Source organism: Oncorhynchus mykiss, chromosome 32, assembly GCF_013265735.2.
Source record: "Oncorhynchus mykiss isolate Arlee chromosome 32, USDA_OmykA_1.1, whole genome shotgun sequence".
Lineage (NCBI taxonomy): Eukaryota > Metazoa > Chordata > Actinopteri > Salmoniformes > Salmonidae > Oncorhynchus > Oncorhynchus mykiss.
The window spans coordinates 26,170,804-26,195,468 of NC_050572.1; the positions used below are offsets into that span (position 1 = coordinate 26,170,804).

At 44.4% G+C, this 24,665-nt stretch overlaps 1 protein-coding gene across 1 annotated transcript; it reads left to right on the top strand.

Annotated features, from left to right (window-relative positions):
• Nucleotides 1-1,534: 1,534 nt before the first annotated feature.
• Nucleotides 1,535-6,155, top strand: LOC110488180 (endothelin-2). Its single transcript, XM_021560273.2, has 4 exons — nt 1,535-2,372; nt 3,439-3,715; nt 4,341-4,445; nt 4,686-6,155. Exons 1-4 carry the CDS (start codon nt 2,306-2,308, stop codon nt 4,777-4,779), a joined length of 543 nt encoding a protein of 180 aa, XP_021415948.1. The 5' UTR covers nt 1,535-2,305; the 3' UTR covers nt 4,780-6,155.
• Nucleotides 6,156-24,665: the final 18,510 nt, after the last annotated feature.

Here is a 24,665-nt window from a genome sequence, read left to right on the forward strand (position 1 = left end):
CGTTTTATGAGTAAAATAAGTGTCAAAGATAGTGACTGCCCACCGATGTCTACCCATGTCTGGTGGATTATTCCTCTTTGTTTAGTCACTTAGTTTTGTCACCGACTCGCTCTTTCTCTTTGTCTGTCTCTATGTCTGTGACCTGTTTTAATGAAGGGAGGTGATGATGATTGTGCCATCATCAGGATTTCAAAGGTCAGCTGATTAACACATTCTTTCTGCTTTAAGGTATTCCAAGGAATCCGCTCTCTGTTTGTCATCTCACCGCCCTGCATTCCTCTCTCTCTCTCTCTCTCTCTCTCTCTCTCTCTCTCTCTCTCTGTCTCACAGGCGGAAGTGGAAATGGATAAGGCCACATTTTTACACTGTGACTGCGTCCCCCCCTCGTGTTGTCTAGAAAGAACAAGGGAGAGCGGGGTTTGTGGAGATGGAAGGGTGGGGGGTCTTTCTCCAGACCGGTTCCACCTCGCCATTCCATGCAATGTTGGACAAATATTTGCTTTGGACAACATTTTTTTCCTAATGGAACAAATTGTTTCTGAAATGCCATTGTTTTGTCGATTGTGACATCACTTTTGCCTTTCCTCCATGGTCCCCCTCCCCCTTACAAAGACTGCATGTTCCTACAAAGTGTTTTTCCCTTGTTGAAGAATGTTGTTTTCTGAGTTGAGGTTGAGGAGTGCACATTTAGATTGCCTTTGATGGTATAGCTATATCATGTCTGGCGGAACAGCAGCCTACTGCATTGCAGGCTTTTCCACATTGAACAAATGGGGAATTTACAGTAAAAAACACTAGCATATAAAACACTGTGATTACTGTGCCCGAACTGCTGTTGACATTCTGCAGGGAATAGTTTCAACATTTGGCTACTTATGGGAAATAGAGGAGGTGTCAGTATCCAAATGTCACTGACCACAGGTGAACTTGTTGCAGCTGATGCTATTTGCTGTACTCAACAACACTTTGTAAAATCTTTATATTTTAGATGCTTTGCTTAAGACTATAGTATTGGGGTATGGCATCACATAGCCTACCCCTCTGAACCTCACAACATAATGTTTTACTTTGTGGATGAATGAACATACCTATATTCCACTCTAATCAACAGTATTCATAGCAGTAATCCTTTAAACTATGGATTTACATGCATTATCTGTTGGTACTCCTTTATCTGATACACGTAGTGCTTTCACGTCCACTGCCTGATCATGTGTTGCTGGAATTTACCACGGAATCACATAGTCTTCCTTCACGATTGATCGGAACAGGAATACCCAGGACGATTTGCATGACTTTACTAGTATTTTGTCTATCTAGATTGATACTCCACTCTACAGCTCTCTTGTGAGAGTGGAAGGACTGCGTGATTGACCATGCAAATGGGCGGAAGGGTGTGTGTGTGTGTGTGTGTGTGTGTGTGTGTGTGTGTGTGTGTGTGTGTGTGTGTGTGTGTGTGTCTGTGTGTGTGTGTGTGTGTGTGTGTGTGTGTGTGTGTGTGTGTGTGTGTGCTTGTGTGGGCCCCCTGGGGGTCATGTGGCGTGTTCTACATTATCTCTGTATCAGGGGTCATGTCACACGTGTGTCAAATTGACGACACAGATAGCGTGTGTGACAGTGGGGTCATCCGGATGCGTCTGGCTATGACCTCTCTGTTCCATGGGGGCTGCTCCCTCTGCTGTGAACATCACTAGCCCTGAGGATCTGTAGTGGCAGCATGCAAAACAACAGTCCCCATCATCAGACACTATCTTTACAGCCTTTCCTTTTACTGATGACACCAGGTCTTCACTCCGCCTACAGGTTTCCCTCTCCTGCCTGCCTTGTGTTTTGGAAAAATCCAAAGCATTCCCAGATTCCAAGCCTTTTCTGGTGATTTCCTGTCTCTGTCTCTGTCAATGACAATGACCTCCATACTCCATAAAGGTTAAAACAACTACCCAATAGCAGTTCATTCCTTTTCCGTCTCTCTTCCTGTTGCCTGGAATGTGTCAAGAGTGAGAGGCAGGCAGGCAGTTGCTGAACGGTGATCATTGTGTAACAACATGGGCAGTAGGCGTGGTTAGGTAGGCGTGGTTAGGTAGGTGACATCACAAAGTGATGGGTATAAGTAGCGGGGCCAGGGGACACTGCAGCACAAAGCACCTGTTGCCTCTCTCTCGCTCTTTACTGGCATCACTCAGGACTGTAAAAGCTGTAGCTACTATTACTGTTAACTCTACAAGTGTGTGTACTCTACTGTTTTGTGGAATCTTGGATATTATTGCATCCTGCGTCTTCAGAGATACTCTGCCAGAGAATAACTATGGCTCTATCACTGAACTCCATCCTGGCTCTCACCATCATCACACTCTGTGTGCTCCTGCAGGAGGGTAAGCTGTCTTATCTAAAACGTTCTATTCAACATTTATATCACTTTGTTGAAAACCTATTAGAAGGACTACGGGTGTTACATTACAATGCGGATTTGTATTCTTTGGTCATAAAAATGACTGACAGTGTGTATACGTTTTCTTATGCAAGCGCTACATTATTTTCATGAGGCTATTAAGTGGAGCGTGAGGGGTCAGAGTTCAGTTGAGATGTCAGGGTTGGGTGAGGTGGTGAGGCTGGGAGATCCAGAATAATATGATACCACCCAGAATGACAAAATATGTTTTATTGTCACACCGGATAGGTGCAGTGAAATGTGTAGTTTTACAGGGTCAGCCATAGTAGTACGGCACCACTGGAGCAAATGAGGGTTAAGTGCCTTGCTCAAGGGCACATCGACAGATATTTCACCTTGTCGGTTCAAGTATTCGAACCTGCAACCTTTCAGTTACTGGCTCAATGCACTAACCTCTAGGCCACCTCCCACCCTGCTGCTAAAACTCCTGCTGCACCACGTATTCGTAGTGTTGTTGTTACTTAGTTTGCCTCTCAGAATGACAGCTCAGTTAATCCCTGCTCTGGCAGGTGTACTGAGAGGTGGGTGGCTAATGGCAATGCTGTAAAGCTTCTGCATGGCACATGCAGCCTGATGCCAGACTCTTTGACCTGCTTACACAGTTCCCCTTACAGAGATGTAATACAAAGACAGACCCTGCTAGGCTGTAATCACACTCTCAATGATAAGATACAGATTGTGTTGGCACGGTTCAACTCCTATCACTTCATTTGACTGTAAACAACTCAGTCTTTGTTTGGCTTGGATAACATTTCATAACATATTAGTTATTAAGTCAAAGTCCAAATGTGTTTGACAAGACCTGACGCATAGGATAACGGGATGGCAGTTAGCCTACATGTACTTTTCTCTATCAGTGAAAAGGGATTTTGATTAGGATGTGGTTACTGTGTATTTGCTCGTTGCTGATTGCCAAATTGCACAGCCATCTGGTGATTCTGCTGAGTTATAACCAGGCACTTAACCAATGATAATTTCTGTTTCTATAGGTTTTGGGCTCCCTGTATCCAGCCAGCCTGAGCTCCCTGCCCAATCCCCGTCCCAGAAGATCCCACACCACACCAGGGTTAAACGATGCTCCTGCAATAACTGGCTGGACAATGAATGCATCTACTTCTGTCACCTGGACATCATTTGGGTCAACACTCCCAATAAGGTTATCCCCTATGGTATTGGCAGCCCCCTGTCCCGACGTCGCCGCTCTACCGGGCGATGTGAATGTGCCCACCCAGCCGACAGGACCTGCTCCGGATTTTGCCACAACAGGTGAGCTCACCTTCAGAGACAAGGAACTTCTACCCTCGTTCCCGCCCTCATCCTCCCCTAATCCTTCCCCTCCCTACCTCCCTGCTAGATACCAGATTGTATCAAGCCAGTGACTATCTGTGTCGGTCAGTCGTTTCTGACCAGCCTGTATCAGGATGTATCAGGGCTGCTTATGGATGAGATGCAGGGAGGAGGCGTATTGTCTTTAGTTGTGTAACTAGTGATGGGGGAGAAGGGAGGATGGGGGAAGAGTCTGCATGTTCTGGAGGCTTAGAACCCCTTTACAGACAAGTCCATTAGTCTTGACACTACTTTTGGAATGTTTTACCGGCGGGTATGTCTGTTGTATTGCCACAGTTATTGCTGTTATGACATACCAAGGTTGAGGATTAGCCTGTGTATCTCGGCAAGGCTTTATCCTGCTCTGTGAAAAGTAATCTAGAACAGGCAGTAGGGCATGCAGTACTGACATTACTGGGTTGAAATCCATAGTCAACCGTCTGTCACCGCTAGCATTGTAGAATTCCGTAGTACAGAATCCAGTCTCATGGCCCTTAAGGAGTAGTCTAAATAATGTTATCTTGGTTTGCTTTCATTTTGACATGGTTATTCTTTCTGTCTGCAGCTCAGAGAACCCCAGATTCGTAGTGGTAGGCCACTCAGACCAGACCCTGGACCAGACTGTTAGCAGTCCAGACACAACCAGCAACGACCTACTGACCTCTCTCAGGTAAGAGAAAAACAAGATACAATAACAACCTCTTAGGATCAGTTTCTCAGACCTAGGTTCATCTTATTGCTGGACTAAAAAGCATGTCCAATGGAGATTCTCCATTGAGGATGTCTTTCAGGCCAGGAGTATTGGCCCATAGAGCGATCCCACGAACATTCAGCAAGTGTTTTTGTGTTATTGAAAAGACAACATGGAATCTTTATCTTAGCCTGATGTTTCTCTCTTTGTTCTTTACAGAAACATGTTTCGATCCAACATGGCTGCCATAGAGAAAGGTTCTCCCTCCAGGAAGAAGAATGCCTCCAGAGTCAACAGACTGAACATCGGGTAGAAGAGGAGGAGGGACGAAGAGGAGCTTGAATAGCTCCAGAGCATTCGAACAAAGACCTCCTGGAGGAGTCTAGGGAGTCCTCCCCCGGGAAGACAGAGAGGTTCTGAGAGGAGAGGCCCTGAGAAGAGGGCAAAGATGGAACACTTCCCAATGGCTGCCTGCTGATTGTTGAATATCACACAGTGGACTGGATATGGACATTATCTGGATATGAGTCTTGGACTAATCTAGCTAAGAGTCTGGGTTAGAAGACTAGGGAGGTTTAAGTGTGTCCTCTGTGAACTGTGACAGTCTGCACTAGAATGGTTACTGACTGTTTGCTGGGCATGGGTTGTCATCATGTTCTAAACATAAATACACTTTCTGTGTCTGAGCACATGAAATGGGTGGATGCAAGCCAAGGCATTCTGGAGTGATGTTTGCCTATGTTTACTTTACAGGCTTACTTCATTAGTGCCTTGAAAATATTGACCACTATTGTCATTTGGATTTTGATCCTTACTTTACCTGTCGCACGACATCTACTATATCATAGAATAAAAATCAAAAAAGAATCCTCTGTATCAGAGATTGATTGCCAGTTTATAGTGATTGCCGTGCGCGCGTTAAAATTACTTGAAATACATTTGACACATGAAGGACATGCCTTTAAGGAACAGGGAATTACTATACACACAGCCTTCCTGTAGCAGCAGATAAAAGCAGGTCTATTGTGATGGCGGAAATATTTATTGCACACTGTAGCCACTGTTGATTGTTTTGATTGTAGACAGAGTGAAGGCAGCAGGTTTCAATAGGTCTGCTCCTTGCCAAATATGCAGTGATTGTTTTTCTGCTTCCATAACAAATGTCCATTAAATGTCAATGTCATTACCCATTAGGAAATTATGACACTGCACTTTTGTTCTAATGCCTTCAAAGGAATGTGTTTTTATGTCCAGTAGGCTTTAGATGGGTTGGGCTGATAGCTGAACTCCAGCCACTGTCTGACCACGAGGCATTTACTGTAAACACTACGTCAAAAAACAAGTCTTCCACTGATGTTGAAGTCCAATACCACAATGCCGTATATTTATGATATTATTATTTATTTATTTGTTTGTGTGTTGTTGAGTAATTTGTGTATCAAAATGCTGGACTGTGCTTTTGTTGTATAAACTGTTGTTATCCCTAAGAAGGAGAATTCACCCTCAATAGTCTATTTAGCAGTCAAGGACACCATAGGACATGTTTACCCATGAATTGTTCTATTCCAAGCTATTCATATTATCTACTGTACACGTACAAATCTCTGAAATGATTTATTTAACTTATTTGCGGGGTATATTTATATATTTGTGTTGTGTGAGTTTAATATGTGAGGAAATAAATACTAAAAGGAATGCTGTTGCTTTGTTTGATTATTTCAAAATGACAATTGATCCTTGTTTCAAGTTGCATTGTCAAGTGCTCAAGTACAGTGAAAGGCCTTTCTTGCAAGCTCGTTCCCAGAAATGCAGTAGTCAATATCAGTAGTACTATTAAAAAAAGTAAGGAAGAACAAAAACACACGAGAAATAGAAATAATGCGAGAAAGTAAAGAAGTTATGTACATGGTCAGTTCCAGGGTCAGTGCCAATACCACATTTACAATGTTCAGAGATACTGGAGTGGTAGGGGTAGATATGTATTGGGGGAAGTTGACTAGGCATCCGGATATACAGTGTGATAAACAGAGCAGCAGCGGTGTATATGATGATTGTATGGGAGTGTGTGTGGTGTGTATGTGTGCGTGTACTTGTTTTCCTACATTATCAGGACCCCAAAGTCCTAACATTTAACCAAAATGTCCTGAAAAGGTAGGAAAACAAGAACTTTGGTTAAGGGTTAGTGTTTTTTAGGGGTTAGGGTTAGGGGTAGAGGTAGGTTTGGGGAAAATAGGATTTTTAGTGGTCAACATTTTTACCCTCCTAAAAGTCCTGAAATGTCACGAAAACAAAGCTGAGTGAGTGAGTGTATAGAGTGTGCATAGAATAGGTGCAATAAAATTAAATAAATAGAAGCGTCAATGCAGATACTCAATGTAGACATTTAGCAGTCTTATGGCTTGGGGATGGAAGTTGTTCAGGAGCCTGTTGATGTCAGACGTGTTGCTCCTTACTGCTTGCAGTCCTGAAGCAGAAAGAACAGTCTATGTCTCGGGTTGCAGGGAGCTCGGCCCCAGTGATTTAAATAGATTTATTTAACCTTTATTTAACAAAACAAGTCAGTTAAGAACAAATTCTTATTTGCAATGATGGACTACCCTGATCAAACCCTAACCCAGACGATGCTGGGCCAATTGTGTGCCGCCCTATGGGACTCCCAATCACGGCCGGTTGTGATACAGCCCAGGATCGAACCAGGGTCTGTAGTGATGATTCTAGCACAGATGCAGTGCCTTAGACTGCTGCACCACTCTGGATCCAAAATGTATTGTGGTATTAATATTTCCCCCCCAAATCTACCAGATTTCAATACCAGGAATAATTCATATTTATGCCAAGTGTCCCTGGAAATAGTGCAAACATCTGAAGTGCCCATTACAATCGTCTTAAACCGAGATGTGGTCACTCAGGGTTTTTCCAAAATAAGATTAATAATGTTTGATCGCCAATGACATTATTTTCAATTGCCAAACAGATAGTTCATCAATTCTGTGTTAACACGTTCCTCAATTAATTCAGCGCATTTCAGCAGCGCATTTCAGCAGCGCATTTCATACCCCAACTAGGCTATAGCGTTGTAGAATCATACAAACGTTTTAACGGCAGTCAAACAAACTTCCAATGAGTTGCTAAGCTGGCTAGATAACCTCCAACGAATGACAGAATATCTCCTATTTGGCAAAATCGAGTTGACTACGCAGATAGCAGATCAGTTCATGGCCATCGGGGAGATGAAGAGCAGAAATTGCTTAAATATCAAGGTACAGTATCTTAATGGGGAGAAACTCTGTTTAGAAAAATATCCATAGGTTTATCTACTCTCATACCGTTTGTTGATCACACATTCTCTACGGAAGCTCTCATAGGGGCAGCAATACGAGGCAGCACAGAGAAGCGGGTGAAATATTATAGCGGTATTTTGACATGCATAGGCGAGACGTGCTTTGATAATGCAACCTATGGATTACAGAATTAAGTTATACATTTTCATGCGAGACAGGAGTCAGGAATTTGGGTTTCAGTGGAATTGGGATGATAGGAAAATAGCATAGGCACTATATAAGGCTACTACTACTTGAGTCAATAGATAGATAATACACTTGATTTAGGCTACATTATTGCATGCTAAATGTTTCTGATTAGTGATAGATGAGCAAACGATTAAATGATCTACCACTTCTCCAGCCAGAGATCAATTAACCAAATATACAGACAGTGAAACAAAACAAAATCACTTTGATTGATTATCAGACATGTCACAGGCTTTTGGTTGGGAGTAGGACAGGCTACTAAGCGAGTGAAGAGCGAAGTCCACTCGTATAACATGCAAGGAAAATGTTCTGATCAGCTTATATATGAGTAAACTAGAATACAGACGATCATTAGCACTCGCCTCAATTTAGCAAAAAATTCGACAGCCTAATTGTTACCAAATATCCAAAGGAGATTCAGTGAAAACAAAGATCTGACATTGATTGATTTATCTACAGGAGACCCCGGCGCTTATCTCAAAGCTCAAAGCGCTGTCCCAATCAAAACAGTGCTGAAATGATCATCTAGGTGACCACACACGACTATTGCTTGAAATTAGTATAATGGTTGTATATGAGTTTCAGTATAAGCAAGAATTTGATACATGTCTTCAATTGCATTAGCCTTCTTTATTCCAATATTTTCATCATTCGGGTGATCATAACTAAGGTGAGTTTTTCTCTCTCTGCGCTTTTTCTAGGTCCAAAGGCTGTTTCCTCATCTCCTCACTCCACTGCCGCTTCTCAACACTATATTAAATCAATATAGCCTTCTATTTTTATTGCAAATTCATGACGACTTTGTGTGAAGTAAATAAGCTGGGCTCAACGATTCCATGCCACAACCTGAATGGATAATGTGCTATTTTAATTTTGGTCAATCTGCTGCTACAGATGTTGTGTATTTTGTGGAATTGCATTAGTGCTACATTGGGGGAAAATGCTGTAACTTCCCGGGAAATGGGAAGAATGGTCACGGGACAGTCCCGGGATCCCGGTTGTCCAAACCACTCTCTGTAGCGTAATGCGATCCAGGGCAGTGCAGTTTCCATACCAAGCAGTGATGCAGCCAGTCAAGATGCTCTCAAGGGTGCAACTGTAGAACATTTTGAGGATTTGAGGGCCCGTGTCAGATGTTTTCAACCTCCTGAGGGGGAGGAGGCCCTGTTGCCTTCTGTGCGACTTTGTGTATGTGTGGACCATTTTAAGTTTGGACCCCAAAGAACTTGAAGCTTGAATCCCTCGACCCACTCCACAGCAGCTCCATCGAGATGGAGGGAGAGCAGCCCCCCCACATTGCCTGTAGTCCACGATCAGCTCCTTGGTCTTACTGACGTTGAGGGAGAGGTTGTTGTCCTGGCACCACCCTGCCATGTCACTGACCTCCTCACCTGTAGGCTGTCTCATTATGGCCGATGATCAGGCCAACCGTCATTGTGTCGTCAGCAAACTTGATGAGGGTGTTGGAGTCGTGCGTGGCCATACAGATGTGGATGAATAGGGAGTACAGGAGTGGAGTAGGCACACACCCCTGTGGCGCCCCCGTGTTGAGGGTCAGCGTGGCGGAGGTGATGTTACCTACCCTCACCACCTGGGGTCGGCTCGTAAGGAAATCAAGGATCCAGTTACAGAGGGGACTATGGTGTGGAACGCTGATCTGTAGTCAATTGACAGCATTTTAACATAGGTATCCTCTTATCTAGGTGGGTGACGGCAGTGTGCAGTGCAATTGAGACTGCGTTGTCTATGGATCTGTTGGTCTGGTATGCAAATTTGAGTGGTTCTAGGGTGTCTGGGATGATGGAGTTGATGTGTGCCATAATCAGCCTTTCAAAGCACCTCATGATTACAGATGTGAGTCCTACAGGGCGGTAGTCATTGTGGCAGGTAACCTTAGAGTTCGTGGGAACAGGAATGATGGTGGTCACCTTGAGACGTGTGGACTGGGTCAAGCAGAGGTTGAAAATATGGTTGTATTTTGCCCTTACGGTAGAGCAAACATCCCGATAACCGAAAACCATTCAGACCCTTGCTGCATTACAGAACTCTAGATCGGAACAATAGAGCAGTCAGAGCTTCCATTGCTGTCCACTTAAGGTTGTTTGTGTGAGGGAAAGAGGGTTACGTTGGGACAAACAATACTCTCTGACTCTGCACCTGGGTCTGCATTCATAGTTCACCCAATCACCTCCTTTCTCTCCTTTCCTCTCTTCCTCTCATATTTACAAACAGACGTCATTATAGATACCACAGGCCCCCCAGTGAGGTTTTACTAACTGTGGTTAAATAGCTGACTTAGTATAAGAAACCAAAACAGGATGCTTTTCCTACATTCCAGGAAAAATTCCCGACAGCGCAGGAGAGAACAGAAGAGAACAGGAGGGGAAAAACAAGGGAAAAACCGGGGCATGTCTGCTGCCAGGAGAACTGATACACAGCTGATATGGATGGAGACTGAAAGTGGCCCAGTTAATCATTTGGTTGTCATAACATTGCTGTATTGTTTTCTTTTCTGCCGCTCTTATTAGTTTTTTTCCCTTCTTTATGCGATTGTGAGAAAATGATGTGTTGTGTGATTTTACCCACGGTTCACCTGTGTGAATGCATGCTTTTGTCTGTTCTATTTGCCTATACAGTATGTGTGCATGTGTGCATATGTGTCTGATTGTGTGTGTGTGTGTGTGTGTGTGTGTGTGTGTGTGTGTGTGTGTGTGTGTGTGTGTGTGTGTGTGTGTGTGTGTGTGTGTGTGTGCGTGTGTGCGTGCGTGCGTGCATGTATGTATGCATGTATGTATATGTACAGTATACAGAATGTGAGTGTATGAGTCGGCATTTGTCTGTGAGCGTTAGGGTGATTGTGATTGTGTGCATGTTGGTTTGTCTCAGTGTTTGTATGTTTGCTGTTATTCAACTCCAGCCATAAGGTCCAGCAGTACCCAGACTGCAGACTGTAGTTCTAGAACATTCCTTTACTTCCTGGGTTTGTTTCAGCCCGGGGACATTAGTGGAGGTGACTGTTAGGGACCAGAGGGGGACATTCTGACAGGGCTATCACGGCTGTTTGAGCCAGACGCTGTCTCCTGATACTACTTAGCTATGTGTCTGGGCTGAGAGGACCTGAGATGAGCAACAAGGAAACACAACAAGGAAACAGGGGTTAGGGATCAGGTTTAAGGTCAAGTTGTTTTATTGGATAAAAGCCACCGGCATGTCTTGTCGTGTAGGCGGAATGGAAGAGCTCTCTGTGGTAAACAACAACAGAACGGTAGAAAGAACAAACATGGTGCCATTTTTGTGACGAGTACTGTATTGCATTCCTCTACGCGTACTCACAAAGTCACAAAGTCAAACGATGAGCCATCATTGGTAATTCTATTCTTCTCCAAGTCTTTGTTACATTCTTAACCATCACATGTCTTCTGTAACTTGCTAGTATGAAATTAGTAATTATAATTCAAGTTTACACTAACCCAGACCACTAAGAACAAGCATTCCTTTATCTGTACGATACCTAAACTCAATGTGTTATTTTTTATAAAAACTGTCGGTCGATGACATGTCTGTACTGGATGGCATTTCTGCTTCATAGTTTAGATAGTCATCTGTGTTTCTGTACTATGTCCCGGCACACGTACACCTGATGGAGGTGATATCCACAGGGTGAGAGAGAGGGAGAGAGAGAGAGAGAGAGAGAGAGAGAGAGAGAGAGAGACAGAGAGAGAGACAGAGAGAGAAACAGAGAGAGAGACAGAGACAGAGAGAGAGACAGAGAGAGACAGAGAGAGAGACAGAGAGAGACATAGAGAGAGAGAGAGAGACAGAGAGAGAGACAGAGAGAGAGACAGAGAGAGACATAGAGAGAGACATAGAGAGAGAGAGAGAGACAGAGAGAGAGAGAGAGAGAGAGAGAGAGAGACTGAGAGAGAGAGAGAGAGAGAGAGAGAGAGACTGAGAGAGAGAGAGAGAGACGGATGGATGGTCCGATGCTGTGCTACAGTGTTAACAACCTGCCACTCTGTAAACAACCAACTATCCTCCACTCTATAGCCACAGATGAACACCCACAGATGGATATCTTAATTTCCCATTCACATGTGTGAGTGATGCCCATCTCCTGTCCTCTCCAGCACACCAGAGGAGATAGCAGCAGACTGCAGACACAGGAAGCTGGAGGGATGGTGGACGGCCTGTACCCGTACCTGCATACCCCGCCACGGGGACTGTGTAGGCCAGCACGTCCCCTGTGTCCAGGTGGACTGTGGATACATACACACATCCCTGGGATGAGGACTACACATGTAGGGTGTATGGTTATGCTGTACTGTATCTGCAGGTTGTGTGCGTTGCAGGCGCTAGAGTCGCGCCGCGTTCATCTCAGTGCTTGAGGCGTCACTACAGACACCCTGGTTAGATTCCAGGCTGTATCACAACTGGCTGCCATAGGGCGGCACACAATTGGCCCAGCGTCGTCCGGGTTTGGCCGATGTAGGCCGTCATTGTAAATAAGAATTTGTTCTTAACTGACTTGCCTAGTTAAATTAAGGTTAAATAAATAAAATAAAAATATATACATACACTACCATTCAAAAGTTTGGGATCACTTAGAAATGTCCTTGTTTTTTAAAGAAAAGCAAAAAAATTTGTCCATTAAAATAACATCAAACTGCTCAGATACACAGTGTAGACATGGTTAATGTTGTAAATGACAATTGTAGCTGGAAACGGCAGATTTTTTATGGTATATATACGTAGGCATAGAGGCCCATTATCAGCAACCATCCCTCCTGTGTTCCAGGTGCACGTTGTGTTAGCTAATCCAAGTTTATCATTTTAAAAGGCTAATTGAACATTAGAAAAGCCTTTTGCAATTATGTTAGCACAGCTTAAAACTGTTGTACTGATTAAAGAAGCAATAACACTGGCCTTCTTTAGTCTAGTTGAGTATCTGGAGCATCAGCATTTGTGGGTTCGATTACAGGCTCAAAATTGCCAGAAACAAAGGACTTTCTTCAGAAAAACATCAGTCTATTCTTGTTCTGAGAAATGAAGGCTATTCCATGCGAGAAATTGTCAAGAAACTGAAAATCTCGTACAACCCTGTGTACTACTCCCTTCACAGAACAGCGCAAACTGTCTCTAACCAGAATAGAAAGAGGAGTGGGAGGCCCCGGTGCACAACTGAGCAAGAGGACATAAGTGACCCCAAACTTTTGAATGGTAGTGTATATAAATGTGCTCTTTAGGCTACTGCTGTTAAGGCTACTACTACTAGACAGGCTACTGTGGGTAATGTACTGTATGTGGCTTACAATGTAGCTATCATCATACTTGTGTTTACTGCCGTCCAAGGTCAGTTAGGGCCGTTGATGTATGTTTTGGAAGGCTGAAGGCTGGAGAGTTGTCAAACCTCACACTTGTTATTTCCTCTCCCTTTATCTCAGAGAAAATGAGGAAGGCTGTGAAACAGAGAACCAGGTGTTTGCTCTCTTCGGAGAACGATAGAGGACATTGAAACTCCCTCCAAGAAAAATGCAAGGCCGTGATGATGTGTGTTGTTTAGGACTATTTGTAGAGTTAGGATTTCAGACGTTTTTGTAAGATGGGCAGGAACGATACTGTCCTAGCATCAGAGGAGGTGCCAGGACAGAGAAGAGCTGATATTGAGTAGACAGACAGATGGTCACTGTATACTATGCTTAAATATGGCCATGGCTAAATGTAAGCACATCACTACTTTTGCACAGGTCTAGAGCTTGTTTCTGTTACGGTTAAATAACCATGTTACCCAGTCACCACCACCAAGGTATAAGGCCTCAGGCCATCTCCTTCCAGACTGCTGGGGGTCTTTACTCAGTTACTTATTAAGAATGTTATCAGCTTCTCAAGGCTGCAGGAGGGCAACCTAGCTCCTGGATGTGCCCCACAGAGAGAGAGAGGAAGAGAGAGAAACAAAGAAAGAGAGAGGCGAGAGAGAAAGAAAGAAAGAAAGAAAGAGAGATAGAGAGAGAGGGAAAGAGAGGGGGGGGGGGGGGGAGCGCAAGAGAGAGAGGCATTCTCAGAATGTGTCCAGCATTATTAATCATCTAAACGTTCGACAGTCACACAATCTGCAAAAATGTTGTTTAATTTGCTGAAGAGCTTTGTGAAGTGGACACATTCAGGTCTTTCTCCTACCTGTTGCTTTCATCAGAGTAATTAATCTTCACCTGATCAGTATTCCTGGACTTCATAAAGAAACATTTGTCTGTAACGGCGTTAAAGTTATTGTCTGGGGTTATCTTTCTCAAGTTGGCTATAAAAATCATTTAACTTTTGGAAGTTAAAGCTGGTTTCAGAAGCACTCACACATCAACATTCTGTTATAATACATTTAAACAATTCCCTAAATGTGAATAAGAACTTTCTGGGAAGCCCTCTAGTGCTGGTAAAATACAGTAAGATCTACAGGAAATGATAAAGGAGATGGTTTTGTTATATAAAAGGTGAAGGTTTCGTTCTTGTAACTTGGCATAATGGGGATTTTCCATTCTTGCCAAAAATAAATGTAACTGAGGCCTGACTGTTATCTGTGAAGCAATTCCAGTGATATAATCACTTTACTGTGGTGACACACATAATTCCAGATGACAACCATGACTAAATTCACCTACATTGTTTATGGATGTGAAGACCCATGTACAAAAAAAAGACTGAAAGATAAAGTAGTTACTACTTAGTAGTATGTACAGTAGTATTGTAGAATAAATTACACATACACATCACTGTTTATAAATGAAAGCACTTAATGTATCTAGTCCCCCCATTTGAAAGTGTCATAAGTATTTGTACAAATTCAGTTATATGTGTATTAAAGTAGTCAAAAGTTTAGTATTTTACACACCACGACTACCTCAAGCATATGACTACAAACTTGTTTGATGCATTTGCAGTTTGTTTTGGTTGTGTTTCAGATTATGTTGTGCCCGGTAGAAATGACTGGTAAATAATGTATTGTGTCATTTTGGAGTTACTTTTATAGTAAATAAGAACTAGAATATGTTTCTGAACACTTCTATGTGTTCTATGTGGATGCTACCATGATTGTGGATACTCCTGAATGAATTGTAAATAATGATGAGTGAGAAAGTTACAGAGGCATAAATATCATACCCCTGCTATTGGTAAAAGGTGAGAGGTTAGCGTGTTTTGGGGGTATGATCTTTCAAATAAGGGGACTAGACACATGAAGTGCTTTCATTTATAAGCTATAAAACCGATATGTATGAAAATACTCTAAAAAATAGGTGACATTATGTACTGTCGCCTCATATGAGAATGCTGGAGTATAGAGCCAAATGAAACATTTTAGCTTCACTGTCCAAATAAATGGGATGGCAGGTAGCCTAGTGGTTAGAGTGTTGTACTAGTAACCGAAAGGCTGTCATTGAAAATAAGTATTTGTTCATAACTGACTTGCCTCGTTACATAAAGGTTACAAATAAGTAGGGGAGTGTACACCTTCTTGTAGGTTGTAACTAGGACTGTTGATGATATTTAAAAATATATATTTCACCTTTATTTAACCAGGTAAGCTAGTTGAGAAGTTCTCATTTACAACTGCAACCTGCCCAAGATAAAGCAAAGCAGTGCGACACAAACAACAACAGAGAGTTACACATGGGATAAACAAGCGTACAGTCAATAACACAATAGAAAAAAAGAAAGTCTGCTCATCTATCACTCCAGTGTGTGCAAATGGCGTGAGGAGGTAAGGCAATAAATAGGCCATAGTAGCAAAGTAATTACAATTTAGCAAATTAACACTGGAGTGATAGATGAGCAGATGATGATGTGGAAGTAGAGATACTGGTGTGCAACAGAACAGAAAAGTAAATAAAAACAATATAGCAATGAGGTAGGTAGATTGGGTGGGCTATTTACAGATGGACTATGTACAGCTGCAGCGATCGGTTAGTTGCTCAGATAGCTGATGTTTAAAGTTAGTGAGGGAAATGTAAGTCTCCAGCTTCAGCGATTTTAGCAATTCATTCCAGTCAATGGCAGCAGAGAACTGGAATGAAAGGAGGCCAAATTAGGTGTAGGCTTTGGGGATGACCAGTGAGACATACCTGCTGGAGCGCGTGCTACGGGTGGGTGCTGTTATCGTTACCAGTGAGCTGAGATAAGGCGGAGCTTTACCTAGACTTGTAGATGACCTGGAGCCAGTGGGTCTGGCGATGAATATGTAGCAAGGGCCAGCCGACTAGAGCATACAGGTTGCAATGGTAGGTGGTATAAGGGGCGTTGGTAACAAAACGGATGGCACTGTGATAGACTGCATCCAGTTTGCTGAGTAGAATATTGGAAGTTATTTTGTAGAGGACATCGACGAAGTCGAGGATCGGTAGGATAGTCAGTTTTACTAGGGTAAGTTATGCGGCATGAGTGAAGGAGGCTTTGTTGCAAAATAGTAAGCCGATTCTAGATTTGATTTTGGATTGGAGATGTTTATTATGAGTCTGGAAGGAGAGTGTACAGTCTAGCCAGACACCTAGGTATTTGTAGTTGTCCACACATGCTAAGTCAGAACTGTCCAGAGTAGTGATGCTAGTCGGGCGGGTGGGTGTGGGCAGCGAACGGTTGAAAAGCGTGCATTTGGTTTTACTAGTGTTTAAGAGCAGTTGGAGGCCACAGAAGGAGAGTTGTATGGCATTGAAGCTCGTCTGGAGGTTAGTTAACACAGTGTCCAAAGAAGGGCCAGATGTATACAGAATGGTGTCGTCTGCATAGAGGTGGATCAGGGAATCCCCCGCAGCAAGAGCGACATCGTTGATATATACAGAGAAAAGAGTCGGCCCAAGAATTTAACCCTGTGGTACCCCCATAGAGACTGCCAGAGGTCCGGACAACAGGCCCTCCGATTTGACACACTAAACTCTGTCTGAGAAGTAGTTGGTGAACCAGGCTAGGCAGTCATTTGAGTAACAAAGGCTATTGAGTCTGCCGATTGATATAGTCGAAAGCCTTGGCCAGGTCGATGAAGACGGCTGCACAGTACTGTCTTTTATCGATGGAGGTTATGATATCGTTTAGTACCTTGAGCGTGGCTGAGGTGCACCCGTGACCAGCTCAGAAACCGGATTGCACAGCAGAGAAGATATGGTGGGATTCGAAATGGTCAGTGATCTGTTTATTAACTTGGCTTTATTAACTTTAGAAAGGCAGGGCAGGATGGATATAGGTCTATAACAGTTTGGGTCTAGAGTGTCACGCCCTTCGAAGAGGGGGATGACCGCAGCAGCTTTCCAATCCTTAGGGATCTCGTACGATATGAAAGAGAGGTAGAACAGACTGGTAATAGGGGTTGCAACAATGGTCATTTTAGAGGGTCAAGAGAGGGTCCAGATTGTCTAGCCCTGCTGATAGATACGGGTCTAGGTTTTGCAGCTCTTTCAGAACATCTGCTATCTGGATTTGGGTGAAGGAGAAACTGGGGAGGAATGGGAAAGTAGCTGCGAGGGGTGCGGAGCTGTTGGCCGGGGTTGGGGTAGCCAGGAGGAAAGCATGGCCAACCGTAGAGAAATGCCTATTGAAATGTTCAATTATCATGGATTTATCGGTGGTGATCGTGTTACCTAGCCTCAGTGCAGTGGGCAGCTGGGAGGAGGTGATCTTGTTCTCCATGGACTTTACAGTGTCCCAAAACCTTTTGGAGTTAGAGCTATTTGGACTACCTTCAACCGTATAGACTGATATTGAGTAGACAGTCAGTACACTCACTGTAGACGATGCTTACATATGGTAATGGTTATATGTAAGTATATCACTACCTTTGCACAGGTCTAGACGTTGATGACGTATATATGTAGAGTCTAGTCTGATTGCCATAATGTACAGTTGTCTTGTCTGTTCGTGTTTGTTCAGTCAGAGATAATCCCTTAGTTGTCTAAAGTGATGTAACTATCACAGACTGATTTCTAAGGAGGGCTCATTGTCCTTTGTACGATCACGCCCATTGGTGTAAAGTACTTAAGTAAAATTACTTTAAAGGATTTAATAAGTAATTCATAGTAATTAATAAGTCGTTTTTTGGTGTATGTGCACTTTACTTTACTATTTAGATTTTGACTACTTTTACACTCCATCCATTTTCTCTGGCACCCAAAAGTACTGGTGACATTTTGAATTCTTAGCAGGACAGGAAAATGGTCCAATTCACACACTTATCAAGAGAACATCCCTGGTCATCCCTACAGCCTCTGATCTGGCTATCAAAAAATACATTTAAAAATAAATTGACAATTGTGCCATCTGATTTGCTTAATATAAGCAATTTCAAATCATTTATACTTTTAATTTGAGACTTAAGTATATTTTAGTAATGACATTTTCTTTTGATACTTAAGTATATTTCAAACCAAGTACTTAGACCTTTACTCAAGAAGTATTTTACTTGGTGACTTTCATTTTTACTTGAGTCATTTTCTATTAAAGTATCTTTACTTTTACTCAAGTATGACAATTGAGTACTTTTTCCACCACGGATCATGGCAATTTGTACGAATCAACATCATCTTGTAAGCCAAAGAATACCACAGCCTTGCCTAAAATGAATGGTTTCCAATAGGACAAGTAGTTCTCCTACCAATGAGGGGGAACACATCACCTTTAGCCGTCATCATTGATACGGTCAGCTACACTAGCCCACACATAAGCCCACTGGAATGTTCATGACTTGATGACAAAGAATTATTTTTCCACACGTTATTTTCACATTCCTACTGACATGTAGCGATAATTGCCTGGAATAGCTTGACATCTAATAATGGTAATTGTACTGTAATGATGATTAGGAATGGGATTATAACAACAGTAAAATAATTTATTTATAGTAACAATCCATAGGATTCTCATGATGCTGCGCTGCTATCTTCATACCGGGGAGGTTCAGTGAAGTGTGTTGTTTTACAGGGTCAGCCATAGTAGTACAGCACTCCTGATGTAAATTAGTGTTAAATGCCTTGCTCAAGGGCACCAACAGATTTTTTTACCTTGTCAGCTCGGGTATTCAAACCGACAACATTTTGGTTATTAGTCCAACGCCCTAACCGCCAGGCTAGCATTAGCTGGTGACATCACTGACCCTTCATTTGAACCCTCTGACATCTCTGTAGCCCTGTTCTTACTTCTAGCCAGATCTCCCATCTACAGGCTGTTCTGCAGGCTGCTGGTGGACTTTCTTTAGACAGGTGACGTCAATGCTGATGGCAGCCAGGTGACACCATGCCCTACCCATGTCTTAGCTGGCAGACAGGGCACAGTACTACTCTGTCTCCTGGTCATCTCTGTTTAGCATCTCACCAGATCTAGTGATTCCAGAGGGCCATGAACACCAACACTGTTTTACTCTGTTCTAGTTCTATTGATTGATTGACTGATGTTCTATTAAAGCATCTTGCACCATTTAAGATGCCAGACAGATATGGGTTTAGATTAGAATACACTAGTTTAAGAAGTATACAGTTTAAGCTATGGGACTATAAGAATACAATTCTTTGCTGTAGCCAATTTATTATATTTCTATTCCTATGCTCAGCACACACTCACTACTGTAGCGTATGATAGTTAGATGGATCCAGGCTGGTCCACTGAAGATGGTGATGTGGGGATGTTCATCCTGGACGCCTTATTAAACAGATAACATCAACATGATTTGCATCCAAATTGCATCCTTCATCACCCTTCCATTAAGTCACACAGGGAATCATCCAAATTATGCTGTTAATCTTCTAATGTCAGCATCCATGTTGATGAATGATATTTTCATGACCTTCCTCTGCAGTCACATGTGGCATTGAAAGGTTCACAACATTAGTGGAAAATCTTAATCTAATCTGGATAGGAGGATTCCCCATGGGTATCTTCCTTCTTCCTGGTTGGTGAACAAACGAACGGAGACACTAGCGCACACACACAAACATGGATGAGCAGACACACACCCGTGCCCGCATGCACAGGCCTGCATGTGGGTGGGCGGGCAGGTGGGTGGGCGGTCAGGCGGGCGGGCGGGCACACACACACTCACAAACACACACATGCACACAAGCACATACGCATGCATGCACGCATACAGACACACACTCACACGTAGGCAAACACACATTTAGATCAAACTTTGCCACTCTATCGTTGTTATAATGTTACCCTGTTGCCGATGATATCTTGACCTGAAGAAAATGCCTCAAAGACATTGAAAGGTCATCATTGTGCATCACAGTAACACCTACATGGGAGAATGTTCATCCTCTTATTCACATTCCCTTTAGGCACATAGTACTGGATAAGTGAGCTAGGCCACTGGCCACCTGACACCAAAACATTGAAATGCCATCACTTTTCATCATAATAAAAACATTGTGTAATGATCTACACTCTTAGAAAAAAGGTGCTATCTAGAACCTTAATGGGTTCTTCGGCTGTCCCCATAGGAGAACCCTTAGAAGAAGCCTTTTTGGTTTTAGGTAGAACCCCTTTTGGTTCCATGTAGAACCCTTTCTACAGAAAGTTCTACATGGAACCTAAAAGGGTTCTATCTTGAACCACATCTTTTTTTTAACCTGTAACCAAAAAGGATTCTCCTATGCGGACAGCTGAATAACCCTTTAGGAACCCTTTTTTTCTAGTGTACACAGTAATACCTAGTTCATACACACATTTCTCACATTCCATTGAGGCACATAACACTTTATAAGTGAACTAGGCCAGTAGCCAAAACCCTGTCAAACCTTTGTCAGTGTTATGTGCCATGAATGGAATGTGAATGAAAGATGAGCGTCTGCTAAAAATGACTACAATGTAAAAGTTTAAATATTATTCTTAACCACATACTACAGCACTGGATGAGTTACAGTAACTACGCCACTGGCCAGCTTATAATTCAGTGTCTACACTACTGGGTGGGTACCACCCAAATACCAAAGCCTCAGACGCATTGTTTTCATTTTCCACTCTAAGTTTATCTGACATTTTCCAGATATTTGAGCCTCCTATTTTTAGTCTTTAGAACCCTCAGTTGAAAACCAAGACCCAAGCCTTAAACAACCTCCATTATCAAGGTTCCATGATGCATCAGGGGCCTCAGGATACAGGTTGTCAACCTATGTTCCAAAGAGGAGGGGAAAAGAGGAGGGAAAATGAGGACAACATGATTTTAAAAAACGACATGATATGGGTTGACATGTTGATTAGTGAGCAGTGGTAGAAAAAGTACCCAATTGACATACTTGAATAAAAGTAAAGATACCTTAATGGAAAATGACTCAAGTAAAAGTGAAAGACACCCAGTAAAATACTGCTTGAGTAAAAGTCTTTAAAGTATTTAAAGTATCCGTTCAGGTTTTTAAATATACTTATGTATCAAAAGTTAATGTAATTTCTAAAATATACTTAATATCAAATGTAAAAGTACAAAACATTTCAAATTCCTTATATTAAATGTCACGAGTCCGACCGAGGGTGTTTCCCTTTCCCGGGCAGGTGGCGCTCGGCGGTCGTCGTCACCGGCCTATTAGCTGCCACTGATTGTTTTTCCTTCCCCTCCTTGTATGTTGAGTGGTAGCACCTGTGGATGTTTAATTAGTTTGTCTTTATTAGACAGCCGGCCCGCCTGGTTGTTGTGCGGGATTATTTCTATGTAACCTTCGGCTCTGTGGTATAGGCACGTGTTAGTGTCCGGTCGGGATTGTTTCCCATTGTACATTTTGATTCCCTGTGTTTTGGGAACGTAACTTTTTTGTGAGCACCCTGTGGTGCGTTGGTGCGATTAAAAGACGCGCAGCATTGAACTCTCTGTCTCCTGCATTTGACTCCACACCCACGACACCCGGAGCATTACAGAATCCCGCACCTATCAAATTGAATGGAGTCAGCAGGAGCAGCAGCCAACCCTCTCCCATCGATGGAGGAACGGGTTCTCCACCACACCACCGTCCTTCATCGGATCGGATCCGCGATGGATCAAGTGATGGAGAGAATGGACAGATGGGAGAGGAGTGGGCTCCTCTCTCCACCTTCGGCACCCACGGTTCCGGACTCCCCATCTCCCGACTCCAGCACCCTCCGTCTGACGCTACCGAGGGCTTATGATGGAGCGGCGGCGGGTTGCCAGGGGTTTCTGCTCCAGCTGGAGCTATACTTGGCCACCATCAGACCCACTCCCTCAGGAGCAGAGAGGGTGAGTGTCCTCATCTCCTGCCTCACGGGTCGTGCCCTGGAATGGGCGAACGCGGTCTGGAATGGTCCAGACTCAGCGCGGGAGCACTACCCAGAGTTTTCCCGGGAGATAGACTATTTCACCTCAGGCAGGAGAGGAGGAGCGCCCAGGATTACGCGCTGGAGTTCCGGACCTTGGCAGCCGGATCTGGGTGGAACGACAGGGCCCTCATGGACCACTACAGGTTTAGTCTCCGAGAGGACGTCCGCCGGGAGTTAGCGTGTCGGGACACCACTCTGTCACTGGATCAGCTGATTGACATGTCCATTCGACTGGATAATCTGCTGGCTGCCCGCGGGCGTTCAGAGAGGGTCCTGTGCGTTCCACCACCCAGCCCCTCCGCTCCCATTCCGATGGAGTTGGGAGGGGCTGCGCCGAGGGGTACCGGAGGAGGAGGCCTTCCCTGCACCAACTGTGGTCGGAGAGGACACACGTCTGATCGGTGCTGGGGGGGTCCGTCTGGGAGTAGAGATGGCAGGCGGAACGCTTCTCGGTCACCCCAGGTGAGTCAGCATCAAACTCACCCAGAACCCCCTGTTGGCCACATGTTTGTCTTAACTTTTTTCCTTCGCTTTTTTCCCTCTTCCCAGCATAGGGCGCTAGTCGATTCAGGCGCAGCTCGGAACTTTATGGATCGCGGACTCGCCCTTAAGTTAGGGGTTCCGCTGGTGCCGATAGATTCTCCTTTCCCCGTGCACTCCCTAGATAGCCGGCCATTAGGGTCAGGGATGGTCAGGGAGACCACGGTCCCACTGGACATGGTGACGCAGGTGAATCATAGGGAGCGTATCAGTTTCTTTATTATTGACTCGCCTGCGTTTCCAGTGGTGCTGGGGACTCCCTGGCTGGCCTAAAATTTCGTGGAGACAGGGGGTTCTCCAGGGGTGGTCAGAGGAGTGTTCTGGAAGGTGTTTGGGAGTTTCCATCGGTGCCACGTCGGTGGAGAGTCCAGACCAGGGTTCCACGGTGTGCATTCCCCCCGAGTATGCCGATTTGGCAATCGCTTTCAGTAAAGTGAAAGCGACTAAATTACCACCTTATCGACCGGGAAGGGATTGTACGATAGATCTCCAGGTAGACGCTGCGCTTCCCAAGAGTCACGTGTACCCGCTGTCCCAGGAGGAGACGTTGGCAATGGAGACATATGTCACGGAGGCGCTGGGACAGGGGTACATTCGGTCCTCCATTTCACCCGTCTCCTCAAGTTTATTTTTTGTGAGGAAAAAGGAGGGAGGCTTGCGTCCGTGTATCGATTATAGAGGTCTAAACGCCATCACAGTGGGGTATAGTTACCCTCTACCTCTCATCGCTACGGCGGTGGAATCGTTCCACGGAGCGCAGTTCTTCACAAAACTGGATCTCAGGAGCGCGTATAGTTTGGTGCGTATTCGGAAGGGAGACGAGTGGAAAACCGCATTTAGTACTACATCAGGCCACTATGAGTACCTCGTCATGCCGTATGGGTTAAAGAATGCTCCAGCCGTTTTCCAATCCTTTGTAGACGAGATTCTCAGGGACCTGTGCGGGCAGGGAGTGGTGGTTTATATCGATGACATTCTGATCTACTCGGCCACTCACACCGCGCATGTGTCTCTGGTGCGCAAGGTGCTTGGTAGACTGCTGGAGCATGACCTATACGTCAAGGCTGAGAAATGCGTGTTCTCTAAACGAGCCGTCTCTTTTCTGGGATATCGCATTTCCACCTCGGGGGTAGTGATGGAGGGTGACCGCATTAGGGCCGTGCGTAATTGGCCGACTCCGACCACAGTAAAGGAGGTGCAGCGGTTTCTGGGTTTTGCCAACTACTACCGGAGGTTTATCCGGGGTTTTGGCCAGGTAGCGGCTCCCATCACCTCACTGCTGAAGGGGGGGCCCGGTGCGTTTGCAGTGGTCAGCAGAGGCGGACGGAGCATTCAACAAGTTGAAGGCGCTGTTTACTGATGCGCCCGTGTTGGCGCATCCGGACCCCTCTCTAGCATTCATAGTGGAGGTGGACGCTGCTATCACAGCGCTCGGGTACGCCACCAAAACTCCGCCCCTGCGCTTTCTTCTCAAGGAAGCTCAGCCCAGCGGAGCGTAACTATGATGTGGGGGACCGGGAGTTGCTAGCGGTGGTTAGAGCTCTGAAGGTGTGGAGACACTGGCTTGAGGGGGCTAAACACCCCTTTCTCATCTGGACCGACCACCAGAATCTGGAGTATATTCGGGCAGCTAGGAGACTTAACCCACGTCAGGCAAGGTGGGCCATGTTCTTCACCCGGTTCCGATTTACTTTGTCTTATAGACCGGGCTCCCAGAACGTGAAGGCTGACGCACTGTCCCGCCTTCATGACACGGAGGATGGGTCCACCGAACCTACTCCCATCCTTCCCGCCTCGAAGCTGGTAGCCCCAGTGGTATGGGAGGTGGACTTGGACA